The following is an 18293-nucleotide window of genomic DNA, read 5'->3' on the forward strand; positions in this document are numbered from 1 at the left end:
GTTTCCAACCATCGAGAGAAGTGAGAAATTGGAACAAGGATCACACTCCAATTCTTTCTTTCTCCCAATGGCACTGTCAAGATCAAGATTTCGCTCGGTGGGAAAACTCTAAGCTGAAGCCCATACTGTTACAGTAACATACTCTGCTACTGCATCTCTCTCAGATGCCAAGTAACTTCTGCTATTTGCAAGCTCTTTTACCTGGACTGCAATGTAAAGCCCTGGGACATTAAAGGACTCAAACATGATTTCAGCGAGGTACTCTCGATTCTCTGGTGTGTTGAGAGGTGGTTCTGTCTGCAACAAAAGAATGTAAACATTTTACATACAAGACTATGTCTTGAAATAAATAACATTTTGTTTCTTTCATCTCTTCAATGATGCAATTCATCCTCTCTCTAAAGTCTGTAACAACTACTTCATCCTTCTTTTGATAACTCCACATTTCATTAATTAATATTTTTAACCCCATTTCTCCTCTGGCCTCAGATAGAAAACCCATATTTCATCCATTGCTAAAGATGCCTCCAAAAGACTCTTTCCTTTCTTGTGCCAAGCACTTTTCTTTTTGACAACTGGCTTCTATAAATCTCAAGTCGCTCCTAGATTCAAACATACTTCCATATTTGGGAAGGCTCTTCCAGCACCTTTCTTGCACTTAACAGAAAAAAAGCGTCAAAAAGCGCCTCTGAATTTTCCTTTTGTTCCTTCCAAGCCCCACAACATCATTGCACACACTCTTGTCCCTGCCTACATCCCCACTGTGTGGAATCAATACTCACCCAGTTGAATCAAAGGCCAACTCATTCTTTCCCACAGATTCAAAACTGAAACTTACCTTCTTCTGGCGTGTCTTCTAAAATCTTATGACTTTTAAACAACAAGAACAACATAAGAAATGGGAGCAGGAGCAGGTTATACAGCCCCTCAAGCCTTCTCCGCCATTCAATATGATCATGGCTGATCCAATCATGGACTCAGGTCCAATTCCCTGCCCGCTCCCCATAACTCTTTATTCCCTTATCGGTTAAGAAACTGTCGATCTCGGTCTTAAATTTATTAAATGACCCAGCTTCCACAGCTCTCTGAGGCAGCGAATTCCATAGATTTACAACCCTCAGAGAAAATAAATTCCTCATCTCTGTTTTAAATGGGCGGCCCCTTATTCTAAGATTATGTCCCCTAGTTCTAGTCTCCCCCATCAGTGGAAACATCCTCTCTGCATCCACCTTGTCAAGCCCCCTCATAATCTTATACGTTTCGATAAGATCACCTCTCATTCTCTTGAATTCCAATGAGTAGAGGCCCAACCTACTCAACCTTTCCTCATAAATCAACCCTTTCATCCCTGGAATCAACCTAGTGAACCTTCTCTGAGCTGCCAACAACTTGCATTTATATAGGGCCTACATTGTAGTAAAACGTTCCAAGCAATGCTTCTTCTAAATTGTCTTTGTTGTGCGCGGCCTGTAAATTTCAAAGCGTGGTCTTTTTAAATTTCTGTGCACGCGCGGTATTTCAAATGGAAGAGCTTGTGAGCGTCCTGCGTGGTACCTTACAAATTACTGTGCAGCTGCGCACGTGCGGAACTTAGAGAAAATTAGTCCCAAGATGCTTCACCAAGCCACATAGGAGCTATTAAGACGGGTGACACTTTAAGACGCTTTTTAAAACTAAGAGAGGGAGGTAAGGAGGTGGAGCGGTTTAGGGAGGGCATTCCAGAGATTAGGGCCTAGGCAGCTGAAGGTACGCCGCCAATGGTGGAGCGATTACAATTGGGAATGCGCAAGAGGCCAGAATTGGAGGAGCGAAGATATCCAAGGGTTGTAGGCTGCAAGTTTGGTGTAAATTGATCACTAACTCCAGATTTATCTGGTCTTTCCTAGTTAGCTTCTGTGAATGGGCCTTGGCCTTTCCCTTTGGTTTCTCAACAAAAAATATCACATACTTGCCTTCAATGGGACTGAAACAGAAAATGCTGGAAATATAAAATGGATCCATAAACATCTGTAAAGACCTGACAATTCAACATTTCAGGTCTAACTCTTCCACCAAGACTGTCTTTTCTCTCAAGATACTTAGTGACCTGCTTTGTATTTCAAGCAGCTTTGTTTTAGATTTACAGCGTCTGCAGGCTTCGTTATTCTTTTTCCTTAGTGTTTTAACAGGCAAGTTTCCAAGTTGCAGCCAAGGTGTTTATGGTTTCTTTTCACTCATTTAATTATCTTGATCCCACAATTATGTAAACTACACTAACTATGGAAAAGTAAAAAGGAATAAATCAATACTTGGGTTAAGCCGATTTCAAATATGTTCTGTGCTCTTTATTTCTGAAGTGCATGGTGAAAACGACTCTTATATTCGGTCTACACCTGGTCAAGTAAAGCCAATTTGTCACAGGGGATAAAAAGAGGGGTTTCTGGAAATGTATTTTAAACATTTTCTGTTCTATGTGCACAACTGAAAAATGTTTATAGAAAATAGTTTTTTTTTGGTGAGCAGGTTTTAAAAAGACATATTTTACTGTGTATTGCTTAAGCCAATTCATTAGGAAAGCATTAGGAATGGATGAGATAGAATAAGATAGTTGCTTAGTGATAATTACATTCCAAACACAGCAACGGCAGGCTCTTGACAGTCACTATAGCAACATGTTTTAAGTAGACTTATCATCATTCTGTTTGAAATACATGGTGTACCATCCTTTTATGTCACAAAACAAAAGGTCTGGAATTTTTTTTCTGGGGCATATTTTTTTTCATATAAACAGAGAAATTGTATTTACAAATCCTCATTCATGCCACGTCATCATCAAAATCATCATAGGCAGTCCCTTGGAATCGAGGAAGACTTGCTTCCACTCCTGAAGTGAGTTCTTTGGTGGCTGAACAGTCCAATACGAGAGCCACAGTCTCTGTCACAGGTGGGACAGATAGTCGTTGAGGGAAGGGGTGGGTGGGATTGGTTTGCCGCATGCTCATTCCACCCAGGCAACTATTGCAGTGTGGCGTTCCGATCTGTCGCTGTTGGGATTGTCCATGAGGATCCTGACATTCCAGGTCCCGAACTTCATGTTAACGGAGTGGAAGATGCCTGTGCGTGAGTTCTTTTAACGTGGGGTGGTCATTGCACACCGGCTACCACACGGGTTTAGCTGAGCAAGGTCTTGATCCAGTGGCAAGGGGGTCCAAGACGACTGGAGACCAGGCACTGCTATATGGGCCTAGTTGCCTAAGGCGAGATGTTGGCCGCAGGCTCGGCGCTGGGTAGCGCCCTTGGTGGTAGGTGGTCCGAGGCCTGGTTGTGGGCAGGCATTGGGAGGGTCAGCCACATCACAACTTATAAGCAACACATGTCCATGATTGACATCGAGAAGCGATGAGTACATATCAAACAAGTGTAAACACCATAGCAACAGTTATTAAGTAGTTATCACCTATATCACATCACATGTTTTACTACTAAAAGAGTATTATATACATTTTTCACCACCAGCCAACATAATTATGGCCTTCGATTATTCCCTTCGCACTTTTTCCCCATGAGTTCTATTATTATTTTCTGTGTCAGCTGTGGCTCAGTGGGTAGCACTCTCACCTGAGTCAGAAGGTTGTGGGTTCAAGTCCCACTCCAGAGACTTGAGCACAAACAAATCTAGGCTGACACTCCAGCACAGTACTGAGGGAGCACTGCACTGTCAGAGGAGGTGTCTTTCAGATGAGATGTTAAACTGAGGCCCCGTCTGCCCTCTCAGGTGGACATAAAAGATACTATGACATCATTTCGAAGAGCAAAGGAGTTATTCCTGGTGTCCTGGCCAATGTTTATCTCTCAATCAACATAACAAAAAAACAGATTATCTTGTCATCATAACATTGCTGTTTGTGGGAGCTTGCTTGTGCACAAATTGACTGCCGCGTTTCCTACATTACAACAATGACTACACTTCCAAAAGTACTTAATTAGTTGTAAAGCACTTTGAGACGTTCGGTGTCCGTGAAAGGTGCTATATAAAGCTCAGTCTTTCTTTGTTCTTCTTCCCTTCTGTGCTACACCAATAGATCAATTCCCTGACTTTCCACCCTGCTACATTTTCCATCTCATGCATTCAATTCCCACATTATCAGGGAGAAGAGATGAAATAACGATTGATTATAATTATCAATTTGCATCATCCTCATCGCATTTGTACCACAACCAATTTCAAAACTGAAGACATTTCACACCAATTATGCCATATAATGGAAAAATTGCAACCTGCACAAATGTTAGTTGTGAATTAGTCTGCACTCATCTAATAAAATCATGCGTTGAAAACTGAAGTTAAATAGATTTCTACCAACACTTCCAGAAATTAAAGTAAATTAAAATATTTTACTATCTTCAAAATGTTGTCAAAGTTTAGCAAACCTCTCCCAAAAAAGTTTCAAGATTTAAACATACATAAAGGATTCGTGAACTCTGTTCCAGTGAGTAAGATCTGTACTTTTTTGCCAATTTTTCCCTCCCTTTCTTTAAGTCAACTCTTCCTGGCATGCAGTTCCATGGGCATCTAAGTGCCCATTCTTCGTGTGTCAGGTCCAGGCACTACCTGTCAGCAGACTACTCAATCACAAAAGGGTATTACAATTCAGCTCGTTCCTGCCCTTGCCCAAGGTCGATACAATCTGCAGCAAGAGCTACTAAATAGGGTTAAATATGAACCCTGGTTGATTTCCCCTTCACCACCCCCCCCGCCCCCCACAACACCCACCACCGCCCGCCCCCCCCCCACGTCCCCCCACCCCGCCCCCGTTCCCTAGAAAAGAGCCAACTGCAGATCCCAGCCAAAATCAACTAATTCAACGTAGACTGGCAGTTAAGTTTGGGACCTTCTGGTCTGCATGGCATGGGTAGGTAGAGCGGTTACCCACTAGGCCATCAGGGAAGCTGATTTATTATTCTATGGTGGAAGTATATCGAGAGACACATTTAAAATTGCATCAAATTAGGACTAGAAAATCAAGCAGGGAAAATTTCAAATCAAAGAGGAAAACATTTGGAAGTTGTTCTTTTTGAATGAAGATTAGTTTACAGAACAATACACTGACAGAAGCAAGTGCACATTGTACAATATAAACAGGAAAGCATTTCCAGGTTCTCTGCTGCAAAATTACTTTCAACATAACCCAAAAATTGTACTGCCATATGACCAGGATTGCAGGCTTCCCAAAGGTACAGGGCTGCATTGATTGTACCCATATCGTCTTGCGAGCACCTTTGGAGGATCCAGAGATGTACAGGAACAGAAAAGGCTTCCACTCCGTGAATGTGCAGCTTATCTGTGATGACGTGCATCACATCATTGTAGTTGATGCGAGATACTCTGGGAGCACCCATGATGCTTTCATCCTACACGAGAGCACTATATCTGCCTTATTTCAGCAGCAGCCAGAAGGGCAGAGCTGGCTGCTAGGAGACAAAGGGCACGGCCTCGTCACCTGGCTCATGACGCCTCTATGCGTAACCCGGACGGAAGCTGAGCGGGAATACAACATGTAGAGACGACCATTGGCATCTTGAAGCAGTGTTTCGATGCCTGGACCATTTCGGAGCTTACTTACAATATTCCCCTGAGGTTGTCGGTCAGTTCATTGTTGTCTGCTGCATGTTGCACAACTTAGCCATCATGAGGCAGCAGCAGCTGGTAGTAGAAGACTCACCTGAGGTGAGAGTGGCTGATGAGGAGGAAGATGCAGATGACAAGGAGGAGGAGGAAGCCATGCAACTACCTGAACCCGGAGAACGATGGCGGCGGAGGAGGGCGGGCTGTCGGGCCCGTTTAACGATTGCTCGAGCCTTGCACCAGCAGCTCATCCGTGAACGCTTTGCTGCGTGAAGGCTCAGCAGCAACTATTCCAAATGACCATGTTTACTGTTTGAACCTGTTCCGTAATTGTTATGTATTTAACCCCTTGTAACCTCCATCACACCTGACCACCAGAGGGCCTACCTGTTGGAGTCCCAAGGGATCCCAGCATCCCTTGGGAACACAGTATATAAGCAGGCCACCCACGAGGTACCTGCACTCTGGAATCTTAATAAAGGAGCTAAGATCTCACTTGCTCATTACACACAGTACTCAGTCTGACCATTTATTATGAGTGTACCAATGGTGATGAGGAAACGAACAACTGCGCGAAAATGCAAAGAAGTCGGCATCCTGGAGATGTTCTCAGAAGGGGACGATTGGGAGGCCTTCGTGGAGAGACTCGACCAAAACTTCGTGTCCAATGAGCTAGAAGGGGATGAGAAGGGCGATCCTCCTAACTGCCTATAGCCTTGACAAAACCAACAGAGAAATCCTACAAAGAATTGTGTACGCTGGTCCGGGAGCACTTAAATCCTAAGGAAAGCGTTTTGATGGCGAGATATCGGTTCTACATGTGTTAACGATCGGAGAGCCAGGAAGTGGCGAGCTACGTCAACGAACTAAGGCACCTTGCAGGACATTGTGAGTTTGAGGGATTCCTAGAACAAATGCTCATAGACTTTTTTGTACTAGGCAACGGACATGAGACAATCCTTCGCAAACTGTTGACTGTAGAAACTCCGAATCTGAATAAAGCCATAACGATAGCCCAGGCATTTATGATGTCCACCAGCGACAACACCAAACAGATTTCGCAGAACAAAGAAGTTTCGGCCAGTACTGTGTATAACAGAATGTCTGTTTTGAGCAGAAATGTACAGGGCAGAACGTGGCCCGACCTCAATTGACCCAGAGTCCGGCATCATCTGTTAATGCGAGGCAGTTAACATCCTGTTGGCGCTACGGAGGTGATCATCGGCCCCATCAATGCTGCTTTAAGCACCATGCGTGCAATGGCTGCAGAACAATGGGATCCCTCCAACGAATGTGCAGGCGAGCTGCAAACCACCACGTTGCAGAGGAAGATCGATCCACAGTGGATCAGACGGAATTGGAAACTCGTACTGGGGAGGCAGAGGTGTACGGGGTACACACGTTCACGACGAACTGCCCACCAATAATGTTGAAAGTTGAACTGAATGGTAGTCCAGTGTCTATGGAGCTGGACATGGGGGCAAATCAGACCATAATGAGTAAAACGGCCTTCGACAGGCTGTGAGGAAAGAAGGCACACTGGCCCAAGCTCAGCCCCATTCGCACCAAACTAAGGACTTACACCAAGGAACTAACCCCTGTAATTGGCAGTGCTGAAGTCAAAGTCTCCTATGATGGAGCAGTACACGAAGTCCCACTGTGGATTGTGCCAGGGGATATCCCCACATTGTTTGGCAGAAGCTGGCTGGGAAAATCCGCTGGAACTGGGACGATGTCTGAGCGCTTTCATCCGTCGACGACATTGCACATACCCAGTTCTAAGCAAGTTCCCTTCATTATTCGAGCCAGGCATTGGCAGCTTTTCGGGGGTGAAAGTGCAGATCCATTTGGTTCCCGGTACGCGACCCATCCACCACAAGGTTCGGACGGTACCGTACATGATGCGTGAAAAAGTGGAAATCGAGCTGGACAGGCTGCAACGTGAAGGCATCATCGCGCCAGTGGATTAAACAACTAGGCCAGTCCGATTGTTCCGGTACTCAAGGAGGATGGTACGGTTAGAATTTGCGGGGACTATAAAGAAACAATTAACCGTTTTTCGCTGCAGGACCAGTACCGGCTACCCAAGACAGACTACCTATTCGCGACCCTGGCTGGAGGGATGACGTTCACCAGGCTGGACCTGACCTCAGCCTACACATGACGCAGGAGCTGGAGTAGTCTTCAAAAGGCCTCACCTGCATCTGGTTTTTCTAGAACCGGTGCCCATTCGGGATTCGGTCGGCCGCAGCAATCTTCCAGCGGAACATGGAGAGCCTGCTAAAGTCGGTTCCTTGCACAGTGGTCTTCCAGGACAGCATATTGGTTACAGGTCGGGACACCATGGAGAACTTGAAGAATCTGGAGGAGGTTCTTAGTCGGTTGCATCACGTGGGGCTCAAGTTGAAATGCTGGCTCAGGACGTCGAATTCTTAGGAAGGAGAATCACAGCAGACGGCATCAGACCCACCGACACCAAGACAGAGACCATCAAGAACGCACCACAGAACATGACGGAGCTGCGGTCGTTCCTGGGGCTCCTTAACTATTTCGGTAATTTGCTACCTGGGTTAAGCACCCTGCTAGAACCCCTACATGCAAGAGAGACGACTCGGTATGGGGAAATTCACAAGAGGCTATCTTTAAGAAAGCCAGAAACTTATCGTGTTCTAACAAACTGCTTGTCCTGAGCAAACCTGAGGACTGGGAGAAATTTAGAATTCAGCAGATGAGGACAAAGGGTTTAATTAGGAGGGGGAAAATAGAGTACGAGAGGAAGCTTGCCGGGAACATAAAAACTGACTGCAAAAGCTTCTATAGATAAGTGAAGAGAAAGAGATTAGTGAAGACAAGCATAGGTCCCTTGCAGTCAGATTCAGGTGAATTTATAATGGGGAACAAAGAAATGGCAGACCAGATGAACAAATACTTTGGTTCTGACTTCACGAAGGAAGACACAAATAACCTTCCAGAAATACTAGGGGACCGAGGGTCTAGTGAGAAGGAGGAACTGAAGAAAATTGTGTTAGGCAAATTGATGGGATTGAAGGCCGATAAATCCCCGGGACTTGATAGTCTGCATCCCAGAGTACTTAAGGAAGTGGCCCTAGGAATAGTGGATTCAATTGGTGATCATTTTCCAACAGTCTATCGACTCTGGATCAGTTCCTATGGACTGGAGGGTAGCTAATGTAACACCACTTTTTAAAAAAGAAGGGAGAGAGAAAATGGGTAATTATAAACCAGTTAGCCTGTCATCAGTAGTGGGGAAAATGTTGGAATCAATTAATAAAGATGAAATAGCAGCGCATTTGGAATGCAGTGACAGGATCGGTCCAAGTCAGCATGGATTTATGAAAGGGAAATCATGCTTGACAAAACTTCTGGAATTTTTTAAGGATGTAACTAGTAGAGTAGACAAGGGAGAACCAGTGAATGTGGTGTATTTGGAATTTCAAAAGGCTTTTGACAAGGTCCCACACAAAAGATTGGTGTGCAAAATTAAAGCACATGGTATTGGGGGTAATGTACTGACGTGGATAGAGAACTGGTTGGCAGACAGGAAGCAGAGAGTCTGGATAAACGGGTCCTTTTCAGAATGGCAGGCAGTGACTAGTGGGGTGCTGCAGGGCTCAGTGCTGGGACCCCAGCTATTTACAATATATATTAATGATTTAGATGAAGGAATTTGAGTGTAATATCTCCAAGTTTGCAGATGACACTAAGCTGGGTGGCGGTGTGAGCTGTGAGGAGGACGCTAAGAGGCTGCAGAGTGACTTGGACAGGTTAGGGGAGTGAGCAAATGCATGGCAGATGCAGTATAATGTGGATAAATGTGAGGTTATCCACTTTGGGGACAAAAACATGAAGGCAGAATATTATCTGAATGGAGGCAGATTAGGAAAAGGGGAGGTGCAACGAGACCTGGGTGTCATGGTACATCAGTCATTGAAAGTTGGCATGCAGGTACAGCAGGCGGTGAAGGCAGCAAATGGTATGTTGGCCTTCATAGCTAGGGGATTTGAGTAGAGGAGCAGGGAGATCTTACTGCAGTTGTATAGGGCCTTGGTGAGGCCTCACCTGGAATATTGTGTTCAGTTTTGGTCTCCTAATCTGAGGAAGGACGTGCTTGATATTGAGGGAGTGCAGCAAAGGTTCACCAGACTGATTCTCGGGATGGCAGGACTGACATATGAGGAGAGATTCACTGGAGCTTAGAAGGATGAGAGGGGATCTCATAGAAACATAAAATTCTGACGGGACAGGACAGATTAGATGCAGGAAGAATGTTCCCGATGTTGGGGAAGTCCAGAACCAGGGGTCACAGTCTAAGGATAAGGGGTAAGCCATTTAGGACTGAGATGAGGGGAAACTTCTTCACTCAGAGACTTGTTAACCTGTGGAATTCCCTACCGTAGAGCGTTGTTGATGCCAGTTCATTGGATATATTCAAGAGGGAGTTAGATATGACCCTTACGGCTAAAGGGATCAAGGGGTATGGAGAGAAAACAGGAAAGAGGTACTTAGGTGAATGATCAGCTATGATCTTATTGAATGGTGGTGCAGGCTCGAAGGGCCGAATGGCCTACTCCTGCACCTATTTTCTATGTCCTGTATCACCCACGTAGACAATTGGTGTTAGCTTGCGATGCGTCATCATACGGGGTAGGGTATGTGTTACAACAGGCTAATGAATCGGGAATTTTGCAACCAGTTGCATATGCATCCAGGAGTTTGTCCAAGGCCGAAAGAGCCTACAGCATGGTTGAAAAAGAGGCTCTGGCGTGAGTTTACGGGGTAAAAAAAAAATGCACCAGTACTTATTTGGCCTCAAGTTTGAGCTTGAAACTGACCACAAGCCACTCATATCACTATTCTCAGAGAGCAAAGGGATTAATACCAATGCCTCTGCCCGCATCCAAGGATGGGCGCTTACGTTGTTGGCATACAACTATGTAATCCGTCGCAGACGGGGCACAGAGAACTGCGCAGATGCTCTCAGTCGGCGAGCATTGCCCACCACCAGTGTGGAAATGGCACAACCAGCGGACTTGCTCATGGAGGCATTTGAGAACGAGAAGTCCCATGTTCTGGCCCGCCAGATCAGGACGTGGACCAGCCAGGATCCTTTACTGTCCTTGGGAGCTGGTCCAGTGTCCCAGTGGAGATGCAGGAAGCGATTAAGCCATTCCACAGACACAAAGACGAGCTCTCCGTGCAGGCGGACTGCCTTTTGTGGAGCAATCGCGTAGTCTTGCCTGAGAAAGGCTGAGACACATTTATTTGTGGACTGCAGAACACCCAGGCATCGTAATGATGAAAGCCATAGCCAGATCCCACGTGTGGTGGCCTGGCATCGACTCAGATTTAGAGTCATGTGTGCGCCAGTGCAACACTTACTCTCAGTTGAGCAATGCACCAGAGAGGCACCGCTAAGTTTGTGGTCATGGCCATCCAACCCGTGGTCGAGGATCCATGTAGACTATGCAGGCCCATTCCTATGCAAAATGTTTTTGATTGTTGTGGACGCTGACTCAAAATGGATTGAATGTGCAATAATGTCTGTAAGCACATCCACTGAAAGTGTACGAGTCATGTTTGCCACACACGGCTTTCCTGATGTCCGAGTCAGCGACAATGGGCCGTGCTTCACCAGTGCTGAATTCAAGGAATTCATGACCCGCAACTAGATCAAACATGTCACATTTGTCCCGTTCAAGCCCACATCCAACGGCCAGGCAGAACGGCCAGTTCAGACCATCAAGCAAAGCTTGAAACGCGCGTCGGAAGATTCCCTGCAGCCCCGGTTGTCCCGAGTACTGCTCAGCTACCGCACCAGACCCCACTCATTCACTGGGTTTCCCCCAGCTGAGCTGCTCATCAAAAGAGCGCTTAAAACAAGGCTCTCTCTTGTCCACCCTGATCTGCATGATCACATGGAGGACAAGCGGCATCAACAAAGTGTGTACCATGACCACGCAAATTTGTCACGCGATATTGAGATCAATGATCCTGTGTTTGTGCTCAATTATGGACATGGTCCAAAATACCTCGCTGGCACGGTCACAGCCAAAGAGGGGAGTGGGATGTTTCAGCTCAAAGTGACCAATGGACAAACGCACAGAAAACACTTGGACCAAATCAAATTGCAGTTCACCAACAGCTACGAACAACCTGAAGAGGACACCACCAACTTTGACCTTCCAACACACACACACAAGTGGCAACCGACATCAGAGTTTACCATGAAACCGAACTCATCATCCCCAGAAGCCCGGCAAGACCGGCTGCGCAACAGCCCAGTGAAGAACTGACCAACCCACCCACACCAGCATTTGTACTGAGACGATCGACAAGGGCGCGCAAAGCCCCAGATCGTCTCACCTTGTAAATAAGTGTACTGTTGACTTCACGGGGGAGTGATGTTATGTATTTAACCTCTTGTAACCTGCATCACACCTGACCACCAGAGGGCCTACCTATTGGAGTCCCAAGGGATCCCAGCATCCCTTGGGAGCACAGTATATATGCAGGCCACCCACAAGGTACCTGTACTCTGGAACCTTAATAAAGGAGCTAAGGTCACACTTGCTCATTACACACAATACTCAGTCTGACCATTTATTATGAGTGTAACAGTAAAGTTGTGTTGTGTTAATGGAACAAATAATGGAAATGATTCAGTTATAATTTAAAATATATTTTATTCAAAAGTTTAACACTTGTTTGTACTTAAGTTAACTTTAATAAAAATATTCTTGTATCAAAGTTTCAAGTTTTCAGTTAATATCATTTACAAACTTTAAGATATTTACAAACTTTTAAACTTGTAAATTTACATCACTTACAAAAAAATTTTAATTTGAGAATAGTAATAACAATAATAACAATAGCAAAGAAAGGCTGTACCCATCTTATTCTAAGACCGCCCACTGTGCTTGGTGTTGGTGACTTCACCCCTGCCCGCAGGCAGTGACGCAGCGTTTCTCGGGTTGCTACCAAGCTTATTCTTTCGAGCATCTCGGGTAGTGCGGACTTCTTGATGGGGGTGTGGACAGGCGGTAATGGGATGGCCCAGCTTGGGCCTCTTCAGAGGCTGGTCTGGGGATTGAAGTGGGAGTGGCAGTTGATTCCGTCAATGTCCACGGGGTCTGGGTTCCCTTATTGCAGCAGCTACATGTAAAGTCCTGTCCCTGCAGTACAGACTGACAGGAGGCACATGCTGAAGTCAAGGTCACTCAAGACCAGCACCTTTATTTCACAGCTCTCGAATGCCACACTTGCCCGAGACCTGTCTTTATATACCAATGTGGAACAGGTATGCAGTGTCTCCTGCAAGTGCACCCCTGGTGGTAAGGTATGGTTGTGGGTACAGGTCATATCTACTTACAGTCATGTATAGCATAGTAACGTACAGTTGTGTACAGTAGTGTGAGATACATGACATCACCCTCCCCCAAGGGCTTATTGTCTTTATAGATTCAGTCTCTCAGGTGGTCTACGCTCTCACGTGGAGCGTCTTAGTTGTGGTTCAGTTGTTTGCCTTGGTGTATGTTTTTCTTTCGGTGTGATTGCTGGTATCTCGCCTGGGCTGTCTGTTTCGTTCAGTATGATTGTTGGTATCTCACCTGGGCTGTCTGTTGAGATTGCCCTTTCCTCAGGTTGTTCCCTCTGTCTTTCCACCAGGTGTGGTCTGAGTTCCACATTGTAGTCTGCCTCTGGTTCTGCAGTGTCGTTGGTGAATTTACTTTTTACTTGGTCTACATGCCTCCGGCATGTTTGGCCATTGTCCATTTGTACCACCTGTAGCCTGTTTCCTTCCTTGCATGTGACTGTCCCTGCAAGCCATTTGGGACCCCTGCCATAGTTTAGCACGAACACTTTGTCCCCTATCTCATTCCACCTCCCTCTCGAATTTCGGTCCTGGTACTCAGTTAGCTTCCGGCGTTTTGCCTCAACGATTTCATGCATGTCTGGGAGGATTAACAAGAGCCTTGTCTTCAAGATCCGTTTCATCAATAGTTGCGCGGGGGGAACCCCAGTCAGCGAATGCAGACGAGATCTGTATGCCGGCAGCAGTCGCGACAGGCGGTCCTGCAGCGTGGGACCTTGGATTTTAAGCATGCCTTGTTTAATGATTTGCACTGCTCGCTCCGCCTGGCCATTGGAGACCGGCTTGAACGCTGCCGTCTTAACGTGATTTATGCCATGGTCAACTATAAAATCTTGGAATTCTGCGCTGGTGAAGCACGGACCATTATCACTGACCAATATGTCAGGAATGCCGTGCGTTGCAAACATGGTTCAAGGATCTCCACAGTGGTGGAGGTGGTGCTCGAGTTTAAAATGGTGCAGTCGATCCATTTTGAAAATGCATCGACGACTACGAGGAACATTTTGCCAATGAATGGGCCCGCATAGTCTACGTGCACCCGCGATCACGGTTTGGTGGGCCAGGGGGCCTCCCTGGGGGCATTACTGAATTGGGCACAAATGGTGCACCGTCGGACGCAGAGCTCCAAGTCCGCGTCACTGCCAGGCCACCAGACGTGGGATCTGGCTATGGCCTTCATGAGAACGATCCCCGGGTGCTCGCGGTGGAGCATAGGCATAACTACTCGGCTGCCCCACATCAGGCAGTCTGCCTATAGTGATAGTTCATGCATGCGCCTATGGAAAGGTTTGATCTCCTCGGGGCAGGCATCGCGAGCCTCTGCCCATTCACCGGTTAAGACACATCTTTTGACTACGGATAATGTGGGGTCGCTGGTCGTCCAGGCTCTGATTTGGCAAGCTGTCATGGGCGAACCTGTGGACTCAAAGGCATTGATTGCCATGACTATCTCACAGTCCTGTTCGTCAGACCCTTCCGTGGCCGCCAGGGGTAGCCTGCTAAGCGCGTTGGCACAGTTGTCTGTGCCTGGTCTGTGCCTTATTGTGTAATCGTAAGACGCCAGCATAAGTGCCCACAGTTGAATGCGCGCCGAGGCGTTGGCGTTTATTGCCTTGCTCTCGGATAGCAGGGACGTGAGGGGCTTGTGGTCGATTTCTAACGTGAACATGGCCCCAAAAAGGTATTGGTGCATCTTTTTGACACCATACACGCACGCGAGCGCCTCCTTCTCCACCATACCGTACCCGCGCTCCGCCTGCGAAAGTGACCTGGAGGCATAAGCAAAGGGTTGTAATTTACCCTCACCATTAACATTCTGTAAAACGCACCTGACCCGTACGCTGACGCATCACATGTAAGAACTAGCTTTTTACCTGGATCAAAAAAAGCCAAAACACTGTTGGAACATAGAAGGTTGCATGCCTTATTGAAGGCGCGTTCCTGGGCGTCCCCCCAAAACCAATCGCACCCCTTTCTGAGGAGCACGTGGAGAGGCTCCAGCAGCGTGCTCCAGTTCTGCATAAAGTTCCCAAAGTAATTGAGTAGCCCGAGAAAGGCGCGCAGTTCCAAAACATTCTGGGGCCTGGGTGCTTTCTTTCGGTTTTGGATTCTGTTGGGCAGATTCCATCAGCGGCAATCCTTCTGCCCAAAAACCTCGGGCGTGAGAAACAGACACTTGGATTTCTTAACTCTTAGGCCTACCCGATCCAACCGCTTTATTACTTCCTCCAAATTGCGGAGATGGGAGTCGGTGTCCCTGCCCGTGACGAGTATGTCGTCTTGAAACACAACCGTCCCCGGGATGGACTTGAGCAGACTCTTCATGTTGCGTTGGAATATAGCAGCTGCCGGCCTGATGCCGAATGGGCATCGATTGTACATGAAAAGACCTCGATGTGTGTTGATGGTGGTGAGTAGCTTAGACTCTTCGGTCAGTTCTTGCGTCATATACGCAGATGTGAGATCTAGTTTTGAAAAAAGTTTTCCTCCAGCCAATGTGGCAAATAAGTCCTTCGCTCTGGGCAGCGGGTACTGGTCCTGTAGGAAGACTCTGTTTATGGTAGATTTGTAATCCCCACAGATTCGTACGGATCCATCAGGCTTCATGACTGGGACGATGGGACTTGCCCAGTCGCTAAATTCCACGGGTGAGATAATGCCTCCCCGCAGAAGCCTGTCCAGTTCATGTTCAATCTATTCCCTCATCACATAGGGCACAGCTCTAGCCTTGTGATGGACCAGTCTAGCATCCATAACTTTAGCCCCTTTGAAGGTGCCCACACCTGGCTGAAAGAGATGTTCAAATCGACTTAGAACTGTTGAGCAGGAGGTCCGTTCCTCTGACGATATGGCGTGATCATCATCCCATTTCCAATTTAGTTTTGCCAGCCAGCTTCTCCCCAACAGTGCTGGGAGATCTTCAGGGACAATCCACAGGGGAAGTCGGTTCACCGTCCCTTTGTGTGTGACTGAGAGCATGGCGCTGCCAAGGACTGGGACAATTTCTTTGGTATAGGTCCTTAGTTTGGTGTCGACCCTTGTGAGTTTTGGTCTGTTGCTTTTGTGTGGCCACAGTTGTTCAAATTGTTGAACGCTCATGAGAGATTGACTCGCTCCCGTATCCAGTTCCATGTTGACGGGTATCCCATTGAGTAGGACCCTCATCATTATTGGAGGCGTCTTGTTGTAAGAATAGTGGCCATTGATCGTGTTGACCCACTGTTCCTCAGTGTCCCGGGCACTGTCCACACCGTCTTCTGGTCCACTTTACAACCCTTCCAATTCGTATACCAGCCGAGCTACTGTTTTTCTGCACATGCGGGCCAGATGCCCTGATTAGTTGCAGTTTCTGAAAACAGCATGCTGAAATCGACACCCCCTTGATGAGTGCCTTCCCCCACATCTCCAGCACAGACCGCTTCCATTGTTTTCGAAGGATGAGCTGCATCTGGCTGATCTCTCTTGAGCTTCTCTCAGTTTGTAGTTGATTGCTCGCATTGTGGGTTGATGAGGTGTGAACGGTCATTCATGTGGCCCTTGATGGCTTCTGGCACCACTGCCTGCTGTTGAGGGCCTGCTCTCCTGCCTTTGTTTGTGTGTGGGGGTAGCGGCTTGTTTCACACTGTGAACCCCTTGTTCCAATGTTTCGTTAGTTGTCATACCCGCAGTATAGATCAACCTCGTTTCTTCTTCTCCTGCCAAGAATGTCTGTGCGACCAGTGCTGCTGCCTCTAGGGTCAAGTTCTTGGTTTCTATGAGCTTTCGGAATATGCCTGCGTGGCCTATTCCTTCAATAAAAAAGTCTCTCAGTACTTCTCTCCTTAGTTCATTGGAGAACTCACATAAACTAGCCAGCCTCCGAAGTTCCGCCACAAAGTCGGGTATGCTCTGGCCCACACAGCAGCATATGTAGTTGTAGAACCTATGTCTGGCCATGTGTAGGCTGCTCGCTGGCTTCAGGTGGTCTCTTACCAGTGTGCTCAACTCTTCAAACAACTTGCTTGCTGGTTTCTCGGGTGCCAGCAGGTCCTTCATTAAGGCGTATGTTTTCGAGCCACAGCTGGTCAAGAGATGGGCTCTTCTCTTGTCTGCCTTATCATCGCCCAACCAGTCTTTGGTTACAAAGCTTTGCTGGAGCCTTTCTATAAAGTCCTCCCAATTATCTCCAGCATTGTATTTTTCATCTGAGCCATTGGTCGCCATTCTGTGGATTCTGTGATCCCGTAACTCGTCGCTACTGTAAAGTCCTGTCCCTGCAGTACAGACTCACACGAGGCACATGCTGAAGTCAAGGTCACTCAGGACCTGCACCTTTATTTCACAGCTCTTGAATGCCACACTTGCCTGAGACCTGCCTTTATATACCTGTGTGGAACAGGTATGCAGTGTCTCCTGCAAGTGCACCCCTGGTGGTAAGGTATGCTTGTGGTTGCAGGTCATATCTAGTTACAGTCATGTATAGCATGGTAAGATACAGTTGTGTACAGTAGTGTGAGATACATGACATTACTTCTGACATTCCCTCCCTCATGTTCAATTACCTGCAACATTCCCTCCCTCATGTTCAGCGACAGTGTATCAGCTACCTGCGACATTCACTCCCTCATGTGTCCAGACAGTGTTCCCATTTCTCGTGGGAGTGTTGTTACTTCTCCCGACATCTCATCACCCACCCTGCTGATTGTGTCCAGGAGTGATCGCGTAAGGTCAATGCTCTCCGCACTCACTGCCATCATCTGAACCACATCTGTTACATTCTGCACCTCTGGAGAGTGCTATCGAGCTCTCCTTCCCCTCCTCACCCTGGGTGTGGCTCGCTGCATCCCACTGGAACCTGCAGCCTCGGACTGTGCAAAACCATGGAATGTCCCAACACTCGTACCACTCAGGAAAGGGGCTGGCACCTCAGTGGGCGGAACTGCACCTCCTCCAGAGTGAGTACAACAGTGAGGGCTTCATCCTCCCCTTCGCCTCCCCCTCACCCCCATGCTCTTGGTCTGGAAGGTGGGATTGGAAGATGTTCTCCTCTTCAGGCTTGTCCGCGACAGAATCTTCTGCATCGGCTTCAGCCTCGTCACGGTTGCCACTTCTTTTCGCACTGGCCTCCAGACCTCGGAGTGGTCACCATTGCACAGTAATCTTCTGTAAATTGGTTCCAGCATTTCTTCATTTCTTTTGGTGAAACTTTTATGTGACCTCTGCTGGTGTCCAGCTGGTCTCAATTACAGTAACTAGTTCCTCCACTTCCTCATGTTAGAAATTCTTGGTCCTTGAGCCGCGTTGCATATTGCAGCT

At 47.1% G+C, this 18293-nt stretch overlaps 1 protein-coding gene across 2 annotated transcripts in view; it reads right to left on the bottom strand.

Annotated features, from left to right (window-relative positions):
* Positions 1-18293, bottom strand: part of LOC139264009 (actin-related protein 3B) — a 184602-nt gene that overhangs the window by 95269 nt on the left and 71040 nt on the right. For both annotated transcript variants that reach the window (XM_070880112.1, XM_070880111.1), the window contains exon 5: positions 202-297. In XM_070880112.1, coding sequence (XP_070736213.1) covers positions 202-297 — 96 coding nt within the window. The remainder of the gene's footprint in view (positions 1-201; positions 298-18293) is intronic.

This window comes from Pristiophorus japonicus, chromosome 5 (genome assembly GCF_044704955.1).
Source record: "Pristiophorus japonicus isolate sPriJap1 chromosome 5, sPriJap1.hap1, whole genome shotgun sequence".
NCBI classification, from domain to species: Eukaryota; Metazoa; Chordata; class Chondrichthyes; family Pristiophoridae; genus Pristiophorus; species Pristiophorus japonicus.